General features: G+C 36.3%; 1 protein-coding gene across 1 annotated transcript in view; it reads right to left on the minus strand.

The window, feature by feature from the left end:
* Positions 1-2,407: 2,407 nt before the first annotated feature.
* LOC121429626 (transmembrane protein 272-like) overlaps positions 2,408-21,831 on the minus strand; it is a 19,897-nt gene continuing 473 nt past the window's right edge. Inside the window, exons 2-6 of the mRNA XM_041626797.1 lie at positions 19,723-19,798; positions 14,280-14,396; positions 7,486-7,545; positions 6,262-6,480; positions 2,408-4,528 (exon numbers count right to left, since the gene is read on the minus strand). Of these exons, the coding sequence (XP_041482731.1) occupies positions 4,296-4,528; positions 6,262-6,480; positions 7,486-7,545; positions 14,280-14,396; positions 19,723-19,798 (705 nt within the window). The 3' untranslated portion in view covers positions 2,408-4,295. The remainder of the gene's footprint in view (positions 4,529-6,261; positions 6,481-7,485; positions 7,546-14,279; positions 14,397-19,722; positions 19,799-21,831) is intronic.

Below are 21,831 nucleotides of genomic sequence, written 5' to 3' on the forward strand. Positions count from 1 at the left end.
TCGTCCTGTAGAGGGTAAATCTGGAGAAGTAGGTTCTTGTTGAATCTATATCAGTCTATGATGTTACCAATGCAGTGGCCTGAACATCATGATGTCGAATGAGGAAATTAAGTATAAAAAATATCACATTTCTAAAGTAATCGGTAATGGAGATTTTATAGCACCAATCCGTCTGATCAATATAAAGAATAATAATGTTGAAGGAAAATGTCAGTATATGGTTAGACCTTGCACTTGACATTACGAAAATCAACAAAGATTTAAGGTTATGGGCATGCCGTTTTGGGGTTGGGGATTTTTGTTTTTCTTGTTATTGAATAACAATCCTGACTTCGCTGAAGGGAATCGTTTATTATTGACTAGAAATTGTAAATCAGGAGTAACCCAATGATCTTTTATAGACCTCATGTTGGATTCGTCCATGTAATCAGATTATTGCTAAATAGACATGATAGATGTACTTTTAATGTAAGATATATATTAAGACCTTATTTACTGTTTTGTTTTTATAATTTAATTAGGGTCCGTCAGAAGTGATGAAACATGGAGCAAGGCCTGGGAACGATATCTCACTAGGGGTGCTGATGTAAATTTGAAAAGCCCGAAAATTAGGGGGAAAGATTCAGAAAGAGTATCAATACTTCCTTGTTGGGTCCGACCATGATGATATGAGCGGATCCATTCGAGGGCAGTTCCAGTGATGGAGAATTCCTCCTCTAGGCGATTGAGTAGCAGACTATGGCCAATAGTGTCAAAAGCGGCTGTGTAGTCGAGAAGGACCAATACTTACTCGTCGCCCTTGTTCACAGCCAGCAGAAAATCGTTGAAAAGTTTAACCAACGCAGTCTCTGTGACTGTCGAGTGATGGTTTCTAGAGGGGTTTTTTTAGTTTATTCTCAATTTTGGTTTAGATCTTTTTTAACTTCATACAATTTTTTCTGCGTGCAAAATTTGGGTTTTATCACTGAAACCTTTTGATTTTAAGATATTTTTTTCACTTTCTTTTTCTTTTTAGTACGTTATTCCATATATAAAACGAAGAGTTTTATTCCAAAAGGAGCTAGAGCATTTTCAGTAAGTCAAGGTTGTTTTTTTAAATTCACCACTTTCCCTTATCAGCTGCTCTTTAATTGGAATGTGATTGTGCCATAATCTTAGATTAATGAAATCATGTTTATAAAAATCTATCAATTTCAATTTTTAATTTCTAAATAATTTCATTTCCATGGATTTAGCTCCTTTTGGAGTAAAATCTTAGTCGAATGTCCATGTTTGCACATTTAAGCATATTTGATTATGGAAATTAAAAATGAAACAAATTGAAAATTATTATATTAAGAAAAACGAATTGTGGAATGAAATATTTGACGTCATATCTTCGGCAATCTATATACTACAAGGAATCATTTTTTTGACCCCTGTTCGAGAGATAAAATGAAATCCTCTCACTTGGTTTAAAATGCCGATACTTTTCGTTGGTTTTATATCATTTTGACATGAAATTACATACTATTTGCGGTCCCTATACAAAAGTCAGGGAGGCATCAGCGATCGGGTATCCGCTTTTCAAAAACCGTTTGCGAAATGACCGAGTATTACCGATTGAAATACCAAGCATTGTTTATCAAAATGGCTGTCTGAACTGAATCACCCATCTTTGGGCCTTTTCACACGTGAATCTTGAATCACCATTGTAGTGATGATTGCTATTGTAATTGTGAGTAGCGTTCGTTATTCTAGATTGGTTTCACACGTGCTTGTCATTAGCCTTATTTTTCACTGGAATCATCATTCAAATTACGAGTTTTTTTACCGTGTGAAAAGGCGGTTTGTTGGGCCTGTTAAGTTTAGCATATCGAATGTTTTAGATAGCAAAACGCTATCAGATGTGCCCTAGTGGAAGATGGTATTTATTGTTATTTCCATTTTTACTCTCCCATTTCATGTCTCATTTGGAGCACAGCTATACAAAGAATAAGAAACAAAATACATAAATTATAAGGATAGTCGTATGTAAATATTTATTTGTTCATCCATAACAAAGTGTTAGAAAAAAAACCCTGTTAATTATGACATGAAATACAAACAATTAATATTTTTACAAATGATTACTGCAATTATTTGTTTAATATCATGCTGACGCGGTGAAATCGTCATTACTCACACGAGAAATTCATGTTACCAAAACGATCGTAGTAATTTGTTGCACTGGTATAAAGTATTTACAATAATTTGTTAGGTATTATACTTCCACTCTTTAAAATTTCTGGCAACATACTGTTCACACAACAATTGGTTAAAACTTTATCCAATTCTGGGTAGTTTTAAACCAATAATGTGCGCTTTGGGTGAAAACTGCACAGAGTTGGATATTTTTTTACGCCAATTGTTGTGTAGACAGTATGTTGCCCAACATTTTGAGAGTGTAGTTCCTTCCGCCACGGTTTGCACCTCGATTGAAACGGTGGTCTTAATCGGCGAGTGATCGCAATGATCGTATCAGAAGTATAAGATCGTATCAGATCAGTCGAGGCAATCGTATTGATGGTAGAAAAATGTTGAATGGTTAAATAATACCTTGTTTCCAGCACTATCGTTAGGGTGCCGGGCTTATACGTCATGGATATTAATCTTTACTGTAAAAACACATTAAGGCATAAACTGTACAATGAGATGAAAATAAAATATACTGTAGGTAAATAAGTTAACGATAAAAGTTACAATAAACGCCTATCACCTTTTATCCAAATTATGAAATCCAATAAACAGAGCCTAATGATCATCGGCAACGGAAAAGATGCTGTTTTTAAACCTTGAACATCATATCCCAATGTATCTCTTCAAACCATGTTTGTGTTCATTGTAAACCACACATCGTGCCAACTCAATCCTACTATATACAACAAAAGAGGGGTGGAAACCTTTAACCACTGGTGACACGGCAATTGCTCCTGCGACATGCGCTCCGGTCTTGATATCTTTCAGAGGGCATAGGGTTAGAGTTATGATTGTAATATAGTTTGTGGTTCAGAATAATGTAAAAAAAAAAAAAGGGGGGGGGAGGTTTTAGTTATGGAGGTTGGATTTTATGTTTGGCTATACGTGAAGATTTTCCTTCGGAGCAATTGTTGCGGGAGCAAATTTCATGGAACCGGAAAATGAAGCTATGGAAATACATTTCGGCTACAGGTGATGCTATCCCATCATGCAGCGGCTTGAAAAGAGCCCATGAAGGGACCACCTCTTCGAGGTTCAATGTCGCTGTGTTTAATATTTTATTTAAGAGTTGAACCGAATTCAAATTCCATAAATATTGTAATAATCTTCGTAATGCTACGTGCTAACTGAAAGACGTGTGGTCCTGGTGCATTAATACACAACAAAATACCATAAATACATTATTATTTACAAAAATAAACTGCTAGCTCACATAAATATCATGATTATCGATAGGTTAAAAGAAAATTAAATGTGATAAGGACTGTATTTGCCGCTGTTCACGTACCAATATATTGATAATTGAAAGAAATGTCAAATTCGACACCTAGCCGTATGAAATTCACGAAGTTGCCAACTTCAAACTCTACATCATTTCACAATCCCTAACCGGGTGCTATTGTCAGGAGTGATTTTTTTCCTTTGGAAGGTTTAAAAGGGGCCCTTAACCAAGGTCCCGTAACACAAAGGTTGGCCCCGAGGTTGGCAATTATTGTAAGCTTGATTTTACGATTGATTGTACATTGTAGTCAATGGAATCAATCAGAGAAAAATGTTCTACGATCATTGCTAAGCTTTGTGTGACGGGCCCCAGATTTGCTGTTGTTCAGGGCCGTGGAACGATTTTGAAATTGGGGGTCGAGTCGAACGGGGGGGTACTAGCCATGCAAAAAAAAATCATCATCAGATAGTAAGTTTTACGTTTTTCACACAGTTTTGAATAGAAAAGTGGTGCTGAAACCCCTAGCCCAACCCCGTTTTCTTTATATTTTCGTCACTGTTCGTCTTATTCTTAATTTGTGACCATATTATCAGCGTGATCAAGAATGATTAATAAGATCTGTCAAGCAATCAACGTACGTTGGCTTCGTGAATACAATAAAGACACAAAGCATTATATTCCCTTTTTAAGCAAAGATAGACTACAAAAGAAAAGGATGCTACCATCACAACATTTGTATGAAGTGGAAACGGTATGAAAATTTCCCTCCCATTTTGAAGACTCATCATCATCTATTCATCACAATTAACGAAATCCTAACTTCCATCTAATCACTATACCGATCATTGTCATCAAACTAGGGGACATCTCTCTTTCCGGCCTCCGAAGATGGACCGGTTGCCGCGCCAGCCGTGGCACAGCAGCTGGCCATACAGCCGATACAGCAGCCGCAGAAACAGAATAAACCTGCAATGATGTAGCAGACCGTGGTCACCCAGAAGGCAAAGTAGTAGAGCGTTGGGTGGCAGTAGTCATCGCTAGAACTGTCAGAGGTGTTGGGCTTGTAATTCGAGTAGATCCATACATTTCCTGATGCAAAGAAAAAGAAACACAAGGGAAGGGAATAATTATAGAGATTGAAATGAAAATCATTGAAAATTTAGCTATTGCTACGATCATCGAACGATGAATTAGTCTTCAGTTTTAGTTGCATGTACATGCTACTAGTATTGTATCCTCGATACTGAGGCCATCGGAAATGGCCAAAGATAAAACCATACAGAGTCCCTACGGCGATCATGCTACGGTGTTTGCGCGCTAATCATACGATGTCCGGACGACCATGCCCTTGCTCTGTTTGCGCGCTAATCATACGATGCCCGTTCATACCATGCCCATGTGCTGATCGTATAATATCCCAACGATTAATATAAGGGCTACGATTTTGACAAATCCGTGTATCTCTGCGTTAAACAAAATCGTACACCCTATCCGTACATAAATCCGTAAGAAAATTGTACAGAGAACCTAACATGCCTAACGACGCGATTTTCGTGACGCAGTTATAAGTGGGGGGGGGGGGTTAATGCGTTGGTGCAAAGCAGATTGTCATGCGCGTGCGCATAGATATATTTTTGGCCAAAAATGCAGGCCTTGGCACCAGCAGTGTTGTGTCGCAAATCTAATGCTCCTTATTGTGATTTTCGAGTTGGGTGGTCACACAATACCTCATATTACAGAAGAAGTAAGAGCTCATTCGATTAAGGGGGTTAGGCAAAAATCCAGTCAATTGGGTATCAACGGGGTATTAAAACTATAAAGGTTAATAATATTCTTGGCTATCGTCTCTGTTGCAGAAGAACAGACCTGAAGAAGTCGGCTCTCTTTTTGCTTATACTAAACATCATTATTCAGTGTTATCAATCAGGTAGGTTACTACGTATTAACCCGGGTATTAACCTCATTTAAGCTATGAACATAAATGTTTCCAATGAAAACAGCCACAGATAGTTAGGTCAATATTGGACAGTGGATGGTTTGTGAATTGTAGGTTGATCTACGTGAAAAAAAAACTAAAACGAGAATTATAATGGCCTGTTGATCTGTATGGAGAAATCAACAATGTTTGGAAGCATTCTGTCATCTTTCTTTCCTCACCAACGATTTTGTTGGTGTGAATGTATTTTTTACTATTATGAAGTAGACAGATCAGAGCAACAACAAGCATTGCGAGTTAATTAAAGCCATATCACAAAATGCAAACTCGTAAGGTAAAATCGACATATAACAGATATCTCCAGGTCCGTCTCTTAATAAGTAACTCCCCTCTGAGCTATAATTTCCCTCGGGACAATTTTTCCCTCAGCCACAGCGCTGCGCTACGCGCTCGATCAGGGCAAAATATAAAATTCAATCCCTGGGGATAGAACGAAATGTTATAGAATGAAATGTTGTATTAAACCTTTAGTTGGGCAATACCTGTATAATATTCAAACTCTAGGTAGGCATTATCTGTATAATATTCAAAATGTTCAAACTCAAGGTGGGCAATATCTGTATAATATTCAAACTCTTGGTAGGCAATATCTATATGATTCAAAGTCTACGTAGGCAATATCTGTGTAATATTCCAACTCTAGGTAGGCAATATCTGTGTAATATTCCAACTCTATAGGTATGCAATATTTGTATAATATTCAAAATCTACGTAGGCAATATCGTTATATTTTAACTCTATATATGGTATTCAAACGCTAGGTAGGCAATATTTGTATAATATTCAAACTCTAGGTAGGCAATAATATTATCTGTATAATATTCACCGGCAATGAAAAAGGCGAAGCAGAACGTTCCAAGGAGGTGGCTGAGTCCGCTCTCTACTTTGTTTGGTTTGAAGTCGGCCTGTTCTTCCTTAGGAAGTCTTGATTTCTGAAACCTTCCCTTCAAGTCAATCAATGATTTTACAATATAAGCCGCTCCCATGGTGATCAGATAAATGGGAATGAGATACTCAACAGGACAGTCGTCTATGTAAATGGACCCTGACAAAAAAGAAATAGTTTTCATTTTTGTTAGAGCAAAAACTTATTATGTACAGAGCAAAAAATATATCAATTACTGTGTTCAATGGATTATTGAGGCCTGTATAAAGCCGAGGCAAAGATTCATTAAGTATTGTGATTCACATTGAAGTATTATTCTACAATGCCTACCTTCAAAGGTTTATTGACCGAAGTTTCATTGACCGCTTCTTTATGGAATTTTCAATTTGATGGTCGTTCAGATTGAGCGTCCTCTCTCGGTGATGTTATAACAAAAAATTCTTCTTATTCTAGCTATGACTGACCTTTCAAACATTATATTTTTTTCCATAATTGATAGAAACATTAGATAAGTTAAAATTGCATCCTGACAATTCCGATCGTGTCATTGCATGCTTGAGATGTGGTTTTCAATTCAATTCAATAAATATTCATTTATTTTCAATTCCGATAAAAATATATATACAGAGAAATGCATGTGGGCATAATAATAGATTGTCAAAACAAAAAGAGACAAAGATATACATGTAAACATGTTTGTGTCACATAAACTGATACAGAGATATCAAGAAAAGGATGGAATTGAGGAATACTACAAAATATTCATTCTTTGTCGAGGCAGTAATCCTACGAGAGAAAGTCACATAATTGAAGAATTAAAAACATTTCTTTTAGAAAGGAATATGAGAAGAAAAGTTGAAATACATTAAAATACATTAATAAATACCTTCATATACATATAAATACATTACAAATACAAAACAAGGGCTTTGGTCAAATTATCGTTAATCCAAATCGTGAGATAAAAGATATAATTTGAGTCTTTGTTTGAATACATTTGGATAAGGGGAAACAAGAATGGATGAGGGAAGGGAGTTCCAGTAAGGGAACTAAAACAATACTTTTTCAATAATGGTAATAATGATTAACAGAAAAGAGGGGGGGTTTTGGAAAAAATTTGCATGTCTATGCTTGACTGACTTTCCATTAATGGTTTATACTTACCTATGACAATCATTGTGATGGGGATTGCAAGCATCATAGCCATGAATAATGTCACGATAACTACGGAAAGAAAATGAAATGAATGATTAATTTCAAATGATAATACTTAGCTGAACAGTGATATTCAGGACTGCATCGATGCTCTTTAGAAAAGAAAAATTACCAATTATATTTTGACAGGCAATCACATATTTGTCGTTGAGAAATTCTTTGCTATTAAGATAGAAGATTTGCCTATTTTAGTGGCAATATCATATCGATTAATTTGCTTAAAATTGCTCAATCATTAAATCAATTTCATTGTCAAATTTGTTTCGTCTGTTGCCCTCCCCCTTCATACCGAAGTATAGTTGTAGAGACTCGGGTGCGGGGGGGTAATGTCAGGAGAGGAGCCAGGATTTTCCCAAAGGTGGGGGAGCATTTTTAATTGTACAGAAAAATTTGTCTTCATTCCCAATCTTATAGGCAAGCAAAAAAAGTCCTCATTTGCGTATACTACGTTTTCACCTAACAAATATTCTTTTTATGGCTATCAAACAGTGGTGTACCTAGGATTTTCCAAAGGGAGGCAAAACCGTCCAAACAATTTGACAAGCAAAAAAAAAAAGTCTTCACGCTCCTCGGGGGGGGGGCGAAAAAGGTCTTTCAAGCTCGTCAGGGGGCAGGGATACGTCCTTTGCATGGGATGTGGCTGGTCAGGGGGGTAGACTGCCCCCCCCCCCCGTAGGTACGGTAGTGCTATCAAAGGGGGTTGCCTCTACCTGTATCCACCACTGGGCAAAGTGGGTACTTTTTCGACTTTTCAACAAAACTTGTACTGAAAAACAATTGCCAGTTTGCCACCCTTCAGTAACCCCCCCTTTGTTCTGTGCTTGTTATTTTTTCTCCGTTAATGTTGGTAATCTCTCTTTCTGTTGGGTTTTTTTTTCCAGTGCGGTCCATTTTTGGTAATTTGTTGAACCACCCTTGATATTGATCTGCGGTTCAGCAATATATTTGTGTTTGAAGGAAAAACATCATTGTAATCTTTCAGCGACTTCGTACGTGTATTCAAGACTAGAGTGTATTCAAGACTTGTTACGTAAGCCATATTTTCAGAGTCTGAGCAAAGTGAAGTCGCAGTGGGAATTGGAGGTGACCTTTTGGGCTTTAAGGCAATAGTTAAGGGAAAAGTGGGGCCATGCACCCAGACAATCTCGAGAACTCCTCCCCCTCTCTAATTCTCTCTCTCATTTCTATTCTCTCGCTCTAGCTCTTTCTTCCAGAACCATTTATCGGGGCGGTCGTATGGCAAGCCGTATTGATATATATTGTGATTTTTTGATATCACGAATTTGAATTACTGATATCACTAATTCGAATTACTGATATCACTAATTCGATTTAGTGATATCACTAATTCGATTTAGTGATATCACCAAATCGAATTAGTGATATCACTAATTCCCATATGTTTTTCACACAAATCCCTTTTTTGATATCAAGAAATAGAATTCGTGATATCACTAAATCGAATTAGTGATATCACTAATTCGAATTTGTGATATCACAAAATGAATTTGTGATATCACTAAATCGAATTAGTGATATCACTAAATCGAATTAGTGATATCACTAAATCGAATATGTGATATCACTAATTCCAATTTTTGATATCACAAATTCATTTAGTGATATCACTAATACGATTTTGTGATATCATTAATTCGACTTAGTGATATCACTAATTCGAATTAGTGATATCACAAAATCGAATTTGTGATATCACAAAATGTACAAACATTTAAACATTGATTTTACGCAGAATTTCACTTTTGTTTTCGAGCATTAGTATTGTGCTCAAATTCATTTTGTAATTTGTGCCTTTTATTCACGTGGTATTTTGAGCTTTACTTTAGTGCTAGAATTCACGTGGTATTTTGAGCTTTACTTTAGTGCTAGAATTCACGTGGTATTTTGAGCTTTACTTTAGTGCTAGAATTCACGTGGTATTTTGAGCTTTACTTTAGTGCTAGAATTCACGTGGTATTTTGAGCTTTACTTTAGTGCTAGAATTCACGTGGTATTTTGAGCTTTACTTTAGTGCTAGAATTCACGTGGTATTTTGAGCTTTACTTTAGTGCTCAAATTCAGCTCTGTTTCTATCGCTAGTTTAGCGTTTTAATTCACTTGGTATTTATTACATTGATGCAAAAAATAACCTGTGATCTAAATCTTTACATTAGTGCAATAATTCAGTTCTGATTTTTTTTTTTGCACTTTATTCGTTTAAATCGATTGGCAACATATCAAGAATGAAATTAAGGATATGTTGCCAATTTCTATGTAATCATTCAGTATTCTCTTTTGACGTATGATATTTTGGGGTTTGTTTTTTTATTACAAAAAATGAACAACTTATACTTTATTTGCATTTTTATGGTTGAAATTTAGTTTTGAGTGGCACATTAGACAAAAAAAATGAACGCTAATTGTGCAAAAATTGGCAACATATCAGTAATTCATTTCGTGATATGTTGCCAATTTGTTGTTTTTAAATATTATTATTATTTTTTCGACATCGCGTCTACTACACACTCTCGCTAAACTACACTCACGTTGCCACAATCTTCATGTGCCAATCCATCATTAATTATCTCTTCATGTTTTATGGACAATTCCAAATTTGAGTACCGTAAGTAACGGTGTATTAACCGCACCTTTTTCTCGGGGGTGCGGTTTATACACGGTGACGGGTCTGAGCCAGCCCGCCGTAACCCCTCCCGTACATGTACGATGTCTGCCAGTTCACAACACATCGAGTGGCCGGGCGTAGCCGCCCAGGCAATGTCGTTTAGAGGGGTATGAGCCGCGGGGAATGGGAAGCGATTATTGCAATATTAATTAAATGTTGTCCATAACAAACGCACCCACCTTCATGACACTAATTTTGACTTTATTCTCGATTCAAAGTAGTGAAGTTCCCTGGCGAATTTAAAGAGACGCGGCATACTTATATAATATTGGATGGCCTTGAGGTTAATACAAGGAAATATTGGACGAGCTTTGCATAAATATTGGACGAGTCGAAGACGAGTCCAATATTTTGCAAAGCGAGTCCTATATTTCCTTGTATTGACCGAAAAATGGGACATCCAGTATTATGATTATTATTCATACAGAGAATTTTAGCAAATAATTTTTAACTTACCCTCCCGCCCTGAGACTCTCGCGGCTGTATGATGGGGGGACCTAAAGCTACGCACTTTGTTTTCAAACAATAAAAACTGTCCCAATTTTAATATTTCAACAATTTTAATATTTCACTAATTTGTGGCAAACATTCTAAAGATCATTAACCAAGTAGAAAATATCACAAAACTCACTAATACGAAAATCCCGTCGTGTTTTTCGAACACCTCTTGATTTCGCCGCCCGATGTAGAAGGGGTCCTAAAGCTACGCACTCGATTTATCATGCAAAAAATAGTATTTCCTGTGCCTCAATTTCTAAAATATATTCAAATTATTATAGGATAAAATGAAATTAAAGCGAATATATCTCCAAACTTCCTAATAGTTGTTGGTTTTCTCTGCATTTAGAGATTTGCTGCAGCCTCAGTAGAAAAAATTTAATAGGAATTGTTCATCACTCTGCAGTTACATCACAGTTCAACACACAGAGTGCGCATTTGCCATTGCCATGCGCGCGCGATGAGTGGTGCGTACACTTCGGGAATTCCCCTTCTAGTCGTCCAATATTTTCAATATTGTGTCACCTCGGAAAAAATATTAGGCGAGTTCAACAAACTTTTTAAGTGGGTCGAGTGCACCAACAAAATAACACTTGTATTTGGGCTCTAAAATTGTCTGTATGGATAATAATCGGTAATATTTTGTCACCGCTGAGCGAGAGTTGAGTGAGCTTAGAGATTGCGTTGTAAGGGAACTTCACTACTTTGAATCGAGAATAAAGTCAAAATTAGTGTCATGAAGGTGGGTGCGTTTGTTATGGACAACATTTAATTAATATTGCAATAATCGCTTCCCATTCCCCGCGGCTCATACCCCTCTAAACGACATTGCCTGGGCGGCTACGCCCGGCCACTCGATGTGTTGTGAACTGGCAGACATCGTACATGTACGGGAGGGGTTACGGCGGGCTGGCTCAGACCCGTCACCGTGTATAAACCGCACCCCCGACTTATGCTTCTGCCCCGCCGAGAAAAAGGTGCGGTTAATACACCGTTACTTACGGTACTCAAATTTGGAATTGTCCATAAAACATGAAGAGATAATTAATGATGGATTGGCACATGAAGATTGTGGCAACGTGAGTGTAGTTTAGCGAGAGTGTGTAGTAGACGCGATGTCGAAAAAATAATAATAATATTTAAAAACAACAAATTGGCAACATATCACGAAATGAATTACTGATATGTTGCCAATTTTTGCACAATTAGCGTTCATTTTTTTTGTCTAATGTGCCACTCAAAACTAAATTTCAACCATAAAAATGCAAATAAAGTATAAGTTGTTCATTTTTTGTAATAAAAAAACAAACCCCAAAATATCATACGTCAAAAGAGAATACTGAATGATTACATAGAAATTGGCAACATATCCTTAATTTCATTCTTGATATGTTGCCAATCGATTTAAACGAATAAAGTGCAAAAAAAAATCAGAACTGAATTATTGCACTAATGTAAAGGTTTAGATCACAGGTTATTTTTTGCATCAATGTAATAAATACCAAGTGAATTAAAACGCTAAACTAGCGATAGAAACAGAGCTGAATTTGAGCACTAAAGTAAAGCTCAAAATACCACGTGAATTCTAGCACTAAAGTAAAGCTCAAAATACCACGTGAATTCTAGCACTAAAGTAAAGCTCAAAATACCACGTGAATTCTAGCACTAAAGTAAAGCTCAAAATACCACGTGAATTCTAGCACTAAAGTAAAGCTCAAAATACCACGTGAATTCTAGCACTAAAGTAAAGCTCAAAATACCACGTGAATTCTAGCACTAAAGTAAAGCTCAAAATACCACGTGAATTCTAGCACTAAAGTAAAGCTCAAAATACCACGTGAATTCTAGCACTAAAGTAAAGCTCAAAATACCACGTGAATTCTAGCACTAAAGTAAAGCTCAAAATACCACGTGAATTCTAGCACTAAAGTAAAACTCGAAATCAAAGCGATATCTTTCACAACATGAGTGCTAAATTTCTTTTGTCATTTTGTGATATCACTAATTCGAATTAGTGATATCACTAAATCGAATTAGTGATATCACTAAATCGAATTAGTGATATCACTAATTCGAATTAGTGATATCACTAATTCGAATTTTTGATATCACAAATTCATTTAGTGATATCACAAATTCGAATTTGTGATATCACTAATTCGATTTAGTGATATCACTAATTCGATTTAATGATATCACAAATTCTATTTCTTGATATCAAAAAAGGGATTTGTGTGAAAAACATATGGGAATTAGTGATATCACTAATTCGATTTGGTGATATCACTAAATCGAATTAGTGATATCACTAAATCGAATTAGTGATATCAGTAATTCGAATTAGTGATATCAGTAATTCGAATTCGTGATATCACAAAATCACAATATATATCAATGCGGCTTGCCATACGGTCATTTCATCAAGTTGTTCGGTAAAGTTACGCATGATTTACTTACGGCTGATAATATAGCCATTTATGGTGTTAGCCCTATACAGTGCGTATCAAAAAAAGTTTACACTTTGAAAAAGACCTGGGAATTAAAAAATATACATTTTTTGTAATTTTTTCACACATTTTCTTTGGTGTGGGTCTCATCTATCAAATGAAAGCAAAAGTTTTGACTGAATGTTACACTTGAGTGAGCACTGTCCATTTTTGTAAAGCTCGCAGAAATCTGTTTGCGCAGAAATGCCCGTTTTTCATGCGGTGTCAAGGAGAAAAGGTGAAATCAAACTTACCCTGCGAATCATTTCCCATACTTGTGCTTTTGGTTAATTGAAACAAAACGGATAAATGCAAGCATTTTGTAACAACTTGCCACCAAAATTAAAATGTTTACACTTAGTACGCACAACCTTTACCCTTTTTGTGCCAGCTGGATATGAGGACATAACTAAATCTAAACAAAAGCTTACATCAGACATCTCCAAAAAATGTTCATTAAGTTTTTATCAATTAAAGTATGTTTACATTTCATTTTTCATTTAATACTTGTTTCTCCACACTTTTCCCAAGCTTGATAATGATTAACAAAATGAAAATCAAGCCTTAGCCATTTCATGAAAATCACAGCTCAGTGCAAAGCGAATGTCGTGACGATGGCCTCGGTGTGTGGGGGAGTGGGGTGGGGCGCAATGGCACTCTTCGAAGTGTTTTGGGCAAGGAAACAAGTTTAAAAAACATAAAAGATATCTTCAAATAAATTTTAATAGCTAAATTCAATGTATTCTTCATGATTAAGGTCTACTTTTATTCGCGTAACTATTTCAAATTTCTGCGCAAATCATTTTTCACTAACTTTTCAAAAGTAAGTGGTGCTCACTCAAGCGGAAATATTTTTCGACAGTTATATCGTCAGTTGCTTAAATGGATATGTACTAATGTTTAAATGTGGAAAAATCTTCAGAATACTACAAATGGAAAATTTTACAGGACTTTTTCTAAGTGTAAACTTTTTTTTGATACGCACTGTATAAGAACGCTTTCAAGTCGTGCATTCAGTCATGCGTATATACGAACAGTTTTCTGAAGCACCGCCCTGGATCACCAATTAAACTTACATGTGCTGAGCAGGATCCTAGCGACGGATCCGATGAAACTAACAGGATTGCTGTTTTTCTCTCTCTCGCTCTGGATTTGGCCGAACAGAGAATTGTAAGATGGTGGACCGGCGGGATCTAATGACAATATAAAAATATAAAACAAAAAATATATAATATCTCACAGACTACTGCGCTGCTGATACTTCACCATAAAATAGATCATTTACGGCGAGTCGGCGCTAGACTGAAGCCGGGGTCTGAAGAAGCCTGCACAATATAAAAATATAAAACAAAAAATATATAATATCTCACAGACTACTGCGCTGCTGATACTTCACCATAAAATAGATCATTTACGGCGAGTCGGCGCTAGACTGAAGCCGGGGTCTGAAGAAGCCTGCATAATATAATAATAGGCGAAAGCTCACAAGGTAAACGTCAAATTGATTGTGATGAAATGAAATGATTTTACTGCTTTTGAAATGTTTCAAATCATTTCCAATTACCTGTAAATATTGTGATTAAATATGATTTTGAATACCAATAAAACACATAATTAAAAAAAAATTGTTTGATTTAAAATTAAATAAAAAATGAACTTAAAGATATTGTTAGCATTTGTCTGAAATAACAATCATTCAAATTATTTTTGCATTATCATTTTCTAGCTCTACATCAAACACGAACATGCACCCGAATGATGTTATGATAAAGCGGTCATGGGATACAGGACACTACACAGTTCATTTGGGCTTTGATCCGTTGCGCCAGTGGCCTGCATTCTTGGAATTACGATCATTTCTCGGAGACATCTCTGCGATACTTCTAGATGTGATGAATCGCATGAAACGAGTCTTCATGATGACGGTCTTTTCAGTTTCTTAATCACGTCCATATCGTCTCCTTAACACACTCCCCCTAATTACAAATACCGTATAGTAGGACAAAACCAGAGAAATTCCACTGGAGGCCCGGGAAATTGTACGGTAGTCTTAGGACAATGGATGCAGATTTCCTACTACCAATGAATTAATATGAGTAGGAAGACCATCTGATACCATGAGAAATGCAAGCTTGCCAGTTTGCTAATTTGGCTTTTTAGACATAGACGAAAGATCAGTCATCCGTCGTGTGTAATTCGGCCTACGTCACTCGACTTCTAATATGAACATCACATTAGATATCGTAAGGTCTTGCCGAGTCGCAGACTACCCCGTTCATGCAAGGGCGTACCTCGGACACCTCGTCAGGAGAGGTAAAAACAACAACAAAAATCTGTCAGGGGGGCAGAATGCCCCCCCCCCCCTCCATGGTACGATATAGTAGTGGGACCAGTGTAGTGGGTAATGACTACCCTGCTAAATCTTTTTTTTTTCAACTGTATAATTATTATTCCACTGTTTAGGCCTGCAGGTTGAAATAAAGACGGGAAGCCGAATACACATAATATTACGAATCGTGGTAAATTGTTTATAAGTGACTGTCGTGTGTTTTGTGATATGGATTGTGTACTAGTAAATATAGATCACTATTATAATGTGACCCTGTCTATTATGTAGATTGGATCCGATAACGCGCACGAATGCACACGTAAAAAGGAAAATCTAAACGGTTGTGCTTTGAAGCTTACAGATAAATATTGATTTGTAACACTGTGTTGCATAAAGAGGCATTAAATGCAAACTCGGGTGCAAACTACTAGTAATCTAACACTAGTAGGCCTACATGTACATGTACTTACGCACTATAAATAACGAAATTATAAAGCATAGCATGTGATTGAATAATGTTATATTATCCATTTTTAATAATGAAATATTACACTGTGCATGTTCACGTATTTATGCTGGTAACATGGCCCCTGGGAAGTGGATGCATATAGGCGGCGGAAGCGGGGGAGGGGGACGTGCCCCCCCCCCTAAATTTGAGGTGGGGGACGATCCCCCTATATTGTTTGTTGATAACCTTTTTGTTTGTCATTTTTGTTTCCTGCATGCGTCCCTACTAAAATTTTGGGTTGATAACCCTTTTTTTTTGCTTGTCAAAAAAAAATTGGTGGTCCCCCTAAAATATTTGGCTTTCGCCACCAATGAGCGGAGGTGCTGGGGGTGTTGAAGCATCCTCCACCATACGTCGGCTCAATTTTGGAACGAACCTTTTTTTTTTTTGCTTTTCAACACCAGCAACCCTTATTTCATAATCGTCTCAAGGACCCTGGCTAGTAAGGGAAATAATTGGAAAAAATATGATATAATGGGTCAATCGATCCCTCGTCTTATACAGAATAATGCAAACGTGTAATCTAACAATTTGAATACAGTTGAATTATTGTTAATATTTTTTTACTAGATTTCAGGGTAATATTGATTACCAGGAACGGTAATTAAGATAGTTGCAGATTGACTGAGGGGGCTCGCTGAGAGGACACGTGTCCCCACGCGGGTCAAGCCCTTCATAAAGTCGCCAGTCCAAGAAGACCATCGTATGTGGAAAGACGATCTTTTTTTATACTTTGTCTTGTCTAGTAACCAGTGTGTCCCCGTTCTTTGTGCCACTCCTTGTTTCCGTTCTAATGCAGATCTGTTACTTTCTCCAAGCTCTGCTCATTTCTTTATCTTTATAGTTGTCAATGATTATACGCAACTTATTTATCTTGGACCCTTCAACATTTCTTATGATATTATCCTCATATTTGCGGATAATGACGAAAGTTCTTTCAACATGCAACTCAAATTGCAATATCATGATTATTTGATAGATTTCAGTTTTATTGAGACTAAAAGAGTAATTGGAAAATTATGACGATTGGAATTTCCAAATATCGAAAATTAGGTTATTGAAGGAGAATCCCAGATTGGTCTTAAAAAGTTATTAAAGAGGAGAAAATTATGTAGCACGTAATGGTGAAATTTTGAACGAAATTGAACAAGTGTTTAAGAAAGTTATGGCTGTATCAAAATTGAGAAGACTATGTAAATTTCCAATTGGCAACTGGGTAAGTAAAATAGTAAAATATGACAACTGTTAAGGACAACTTCCCCTCAGGCCATGTACTTAATTATCAGGGATTTGTGGTTTTCTTTCAAGTATGACCGAGATAGAATATTGTTTCATGTCCTCTTGAAACTTTAATAAATATATAACTTAATGTATTTTTGGGGGGGGGTGCGATTTTATATACTGGAGTAAACAGAATAGTGGGTTTTGCTTTACATCACTGTGGCATCACCAATGAGGCACATTTTAACGTACTGTATTCATGGCTAAAGATGGGCAAAGATTACGAATTTTTTAATTTTTAAATACTCATACCTTTTTATTTTATTTATTTATTTATTTATTTGTCCGATATTATTCAAAATGTCACCTATGTACTTGTCTGATTTTTTCCTCTAAACACAACATATTATTTGGGTAGGATTCACCTTTAAATCCCATTATAAACATGATGCTTTGCGTGTACTTTGTACTGCCTTTATTCTTTTTGAGTTAATCATTGGTTTCTTGTTCTGTGAGTGATACCAAAAGGAAAATATGAGCCATTAATTTCGAAACAATGCATGCGTCTTATTGTTTAAAAATTCAGAGATAGATGATAAAAGGTTCGGTGTAAAAAATGGCTGAGGTAAAAACGTCCTCCTTTTTTATAGGTAAACCTAGCAATGCTATGGATCAAAAGAGGCACCCAGACAGGAATGTTATAAAAAGATGAATGAGAACTGTGACTTTTCATTTTGCTTCTAATTGAATGAAAAAATATTTGTCGTTTTGTTGATTTATTTTTAAAAGCCCTCTTGGTACTCCTCCACTGAATTCGTATACATACCGTTGTTAGGCAGATGAAGACATAATAATATGATGAAATGCCTTACCGTGACATGCACTTCAGGCAAATAATAAATAACAAAAAAACACCTCATATCGCTGTATGTGTGATTTTGTTTTTCATGTTTACTAGCGATAACGAAACCGAAACGATGTGTAAAACATTACTAGTCGCAAAAAAATAATGTCAGGCGAATGATAACTATATACTATTACTCTTGATAGAGAAGTCACTCCCATATTTGCCTCTGCCAATTTACCTCTGCCAATTTTTTACCTCTGCAATATTTACCTCTGCCATTTTTACCTTTGCCATTTTCATACCTCTGCCATTTTTACCTTTGCCATTTTACCTCTGCCATTTTTTACCTGACACATATGATAACACGTTGCTGAATTCCTGTTTCGTTTTTGATAGGGCACAACATGCGCAAAGTACACTGAGTTATGCATCTGCTTTCGAGTATAAACTTATGTGCCCCTCATTACCACATAAAGGTAGAGGCTGTTTTTATTTTTACAAAAAAGTCATTTTCATTATTTTTTTTAAACGTAATTCACCACCTTATCTGTTTGACTGATAAGCATTATTGATAGTAGCGGTCAAAAAGACAAACTGGGGGTTCGTAACGTCTCTTTACTCATATGGTGCACTTGTATGTTGATCTCTCATAATATCCAAATGATTGTACACTGTTTTATGACAGGAATAAATAAAGACGTATAAACAGAATAACGAACATACGGTAACCATAATAATCATAGCCCTGATTATTAACTCGGGTGTTCCATCCACCATATTGAAATAAAAGGATTATTTCTTGGCAACATCGTGGTTATACCAAAAAACCGCAATACATGTACACATGTCACATACTAAACAACGAATTCACATATCATGAGCTAGATCTAATGCGAAATATAAAACCGCATGCAGCTTATGGGTATGATTTTAATACCGAGAGGATCGCTTTTATACGCTGAGAACATAATCATTGTTTATATCGTACAAAAAAATATGCATTAACGATTTAGGGCTTTAATACATAATACATTAGGGTGTCGCCATGGAGGGGGGGGGGGTGATTGGGAAAGACCCATCGATAATTTCTCTGCTGTTTTCTTAAATGCCATCCACTTTTTCATTCCTTATTTTTGAGAGAATTTGCATTCATATTTTCCAATAAAAAGTATCACTTGTAAAATAAAAATACAGGCACGTGCTGAATAATCATAATGACTTATTCATGTTATTAAGCGCTCATTAAAAGAGAGAGATGCGGAGCCATTTTCTTTCGTGGGAATGGTTAGTCCTATAGGCGCGACTTGAATGCTTCGATCAAGAGTTAGTGATAGGGCGAATCAAGAATGGATCTTTTCTCCCTTTTGTCTATACTTTTGACAAAGTATAATCTAATATTCGCCCAATATAGATCTAGTCCTAAATTATTTAGATATAGGCGACATATTTCAGTTGTTGTTTTTTTCTATACACTGTAATGGCAAGTGAATTAGAATTAAATTAACGTATAATGTTATTTACCAAAAAAATGTCCTTCGTGAATAGTGTTATCATAATTATTGTTATTTAGAATTAAAAATAGATCAAGTCCTAGACTTATAGCACAAACTATACCTTGTTGCGTGGCTTCATAAGACGGAGGGGCGTTGGGGTCGGTCGCTGTCATCCCGATAGATGCTTTTTCTTCCGCCTGTAAAGAAAAGGAAATATAATGTAGAATAGTTGGAAATGAACGACATTATCAAAAATGTCAATTTTAACAATATTTTTTACAAATCAATTTCACATATGTTGGATGGTGTGAAATCAACCAATTGTATTTTGTAGTTCGAATCTGCCATGGTCCTAGGATGCGGAGTGCAGGGGGTGATCACCCCCAAGATGCGTGTTATTTTCCATAGGCAGCACCCCCATGAATTCTGGTAGGTGTTAAAAGATTGAGAAAAGTAAGCAAAATGAATAATATTTTGCAGTTAAAACCCTTCTTTCTCTTTTTGGAGGGTTGTCAAAGTTATATCAGCACCCCAGTAAAAAAAAAATCATTCCTATAGGGCCCTGGAATCTACAAACTTTGAAGAATGATAAAACAGGTAATCGTTCCATGGCCGTTGGGAGAGTTGGGGTGGGAGTAGTTTTCGACTTCTTGCAGAATTAATAAGCCCGATCTTTTTCATTGCAAATTTTGTGTACAAATTCCTGGATTTCTTTTAAACATGGGGAGACTAGTTTTGGTTACTTAGCTCCGTCGCTTGCATCACGTTCTTTTTTCCCCCTGTTCTTTTTTCCTATATGCGCTCAGATGTTCTTTTTTCCTATATGCGCTCAGATGCCCCCCCCCTGTCCTTTTTTCTTATATGCGCTCGATAGGAAAAGAGTAGATTTTACCTATCTCGTCTTTTCGTCTTTTAACTCGGCAGCACGTCAGACCTCATTAACTCATGCCCCAGATGGAAAAAAGTCACATAACTTATTTATCCTCCCGGATTCCCTTATAGTTGAGTCTCTCGATCGCTTTAGCTGCTCGCCTCTCTCCTACCCCCAACTCCCTCCCTCTCCATCTTTCTATCTGTCTATCTATCTATCTATCTGTCTGTCTGTCTGTCTATCTATCTATCTATTTATCTATCTATCTATCAATCTATCTATCTATATGTATCTATCTACATGTATCTTTCTTTCTGTCTGCCTGTCTCTCTGTTTCATTCTCTTTTCTATTTCCTTACTCTCCTTGTCCATTCCCCTCCCTCTCATCCCCTCTCTCATTCTTATTCCTCCACCCATACCATCTCACCCTTTCTATTTCTCTTCCCTCTCCATCCTTCATCCCTCTCAACCCTTTCCTGTCTCACTCTACGCATTTCTTTTACGCTTTCCGGCTCTCTGAGTCATGTTCATTCTACTCGTTCCAAATTCTGAACTGCAGTACTTAGGATGTAAACAACTATTGTTGAGGTTTGAACTTGAACTCAAAATAAACACGAACTGTGACAAAGTACAAGTTACTGGCAGAATACACATTCCGATACACATAAATCAGAACCTCGCGAACTAAAACATGTCGAAAAGAATGTTCCATATTATAATGTTTCCCAGTTCGCTATTTTAGCTATATTAGAACGACCACTTGAGAATCATGATCTCGATCTCCTCTTTTTGTGTCTCATACTGTTTTGGTCATATTTGAATGCAGACAAAAAAAAGGAAGAAACAAATCACCTTCCTCTTCTCGAGGAATATTTTTTTAATATATATTGACAATAACATCCCACTCCCTGTTTGTATAATGTCCAATTGTTTATTTTCAGTTTTACGACACTATCTTTGTATATACTGAATCATTGTGAACAATTTACGCTTCGATATTAAATTTGTTTATCAAGATTATTACGTAGTTTCAATATCTACAAACGATCAGGGACATGCAATAGGCTTGGAATGATAACACCCCGAGATAGCATTTAATTATTTCGCGTCTGAATCGTTCTTATATTGCGCGTAATAGGTGATAGATAAATTCAGAGATTAAGTACCGTGTTGGCCACTCACACAACATGCGAGGTTAGTAATACTAATACTGTATAGTAATACTGCGTGTTGGCTTGACCGAGCGTATAAGATATGAATATATTCTTTTTTGTAAAATTCAATATCTTGATACAAATAAGTGAGAACTATATTAGAGAATGACGGTATACCTATATACGACACTCCATATGCTTTCGA

The sequence above is a fragment of the Lytechinus variegatus genome, chromosome 1 (assembly GCF_018143015.1).
Source record: "Lytechinus variegatus isolate NC3 chromosome 1, Lvar_3.0, whole genome shotgun sequence".
NCBI lineage: Eukaryota > Metazoa > Echinodermata > Echinoidea > Temnopleuroida > Toxopneustidae > Lytechinus > Lytechinus variegatus.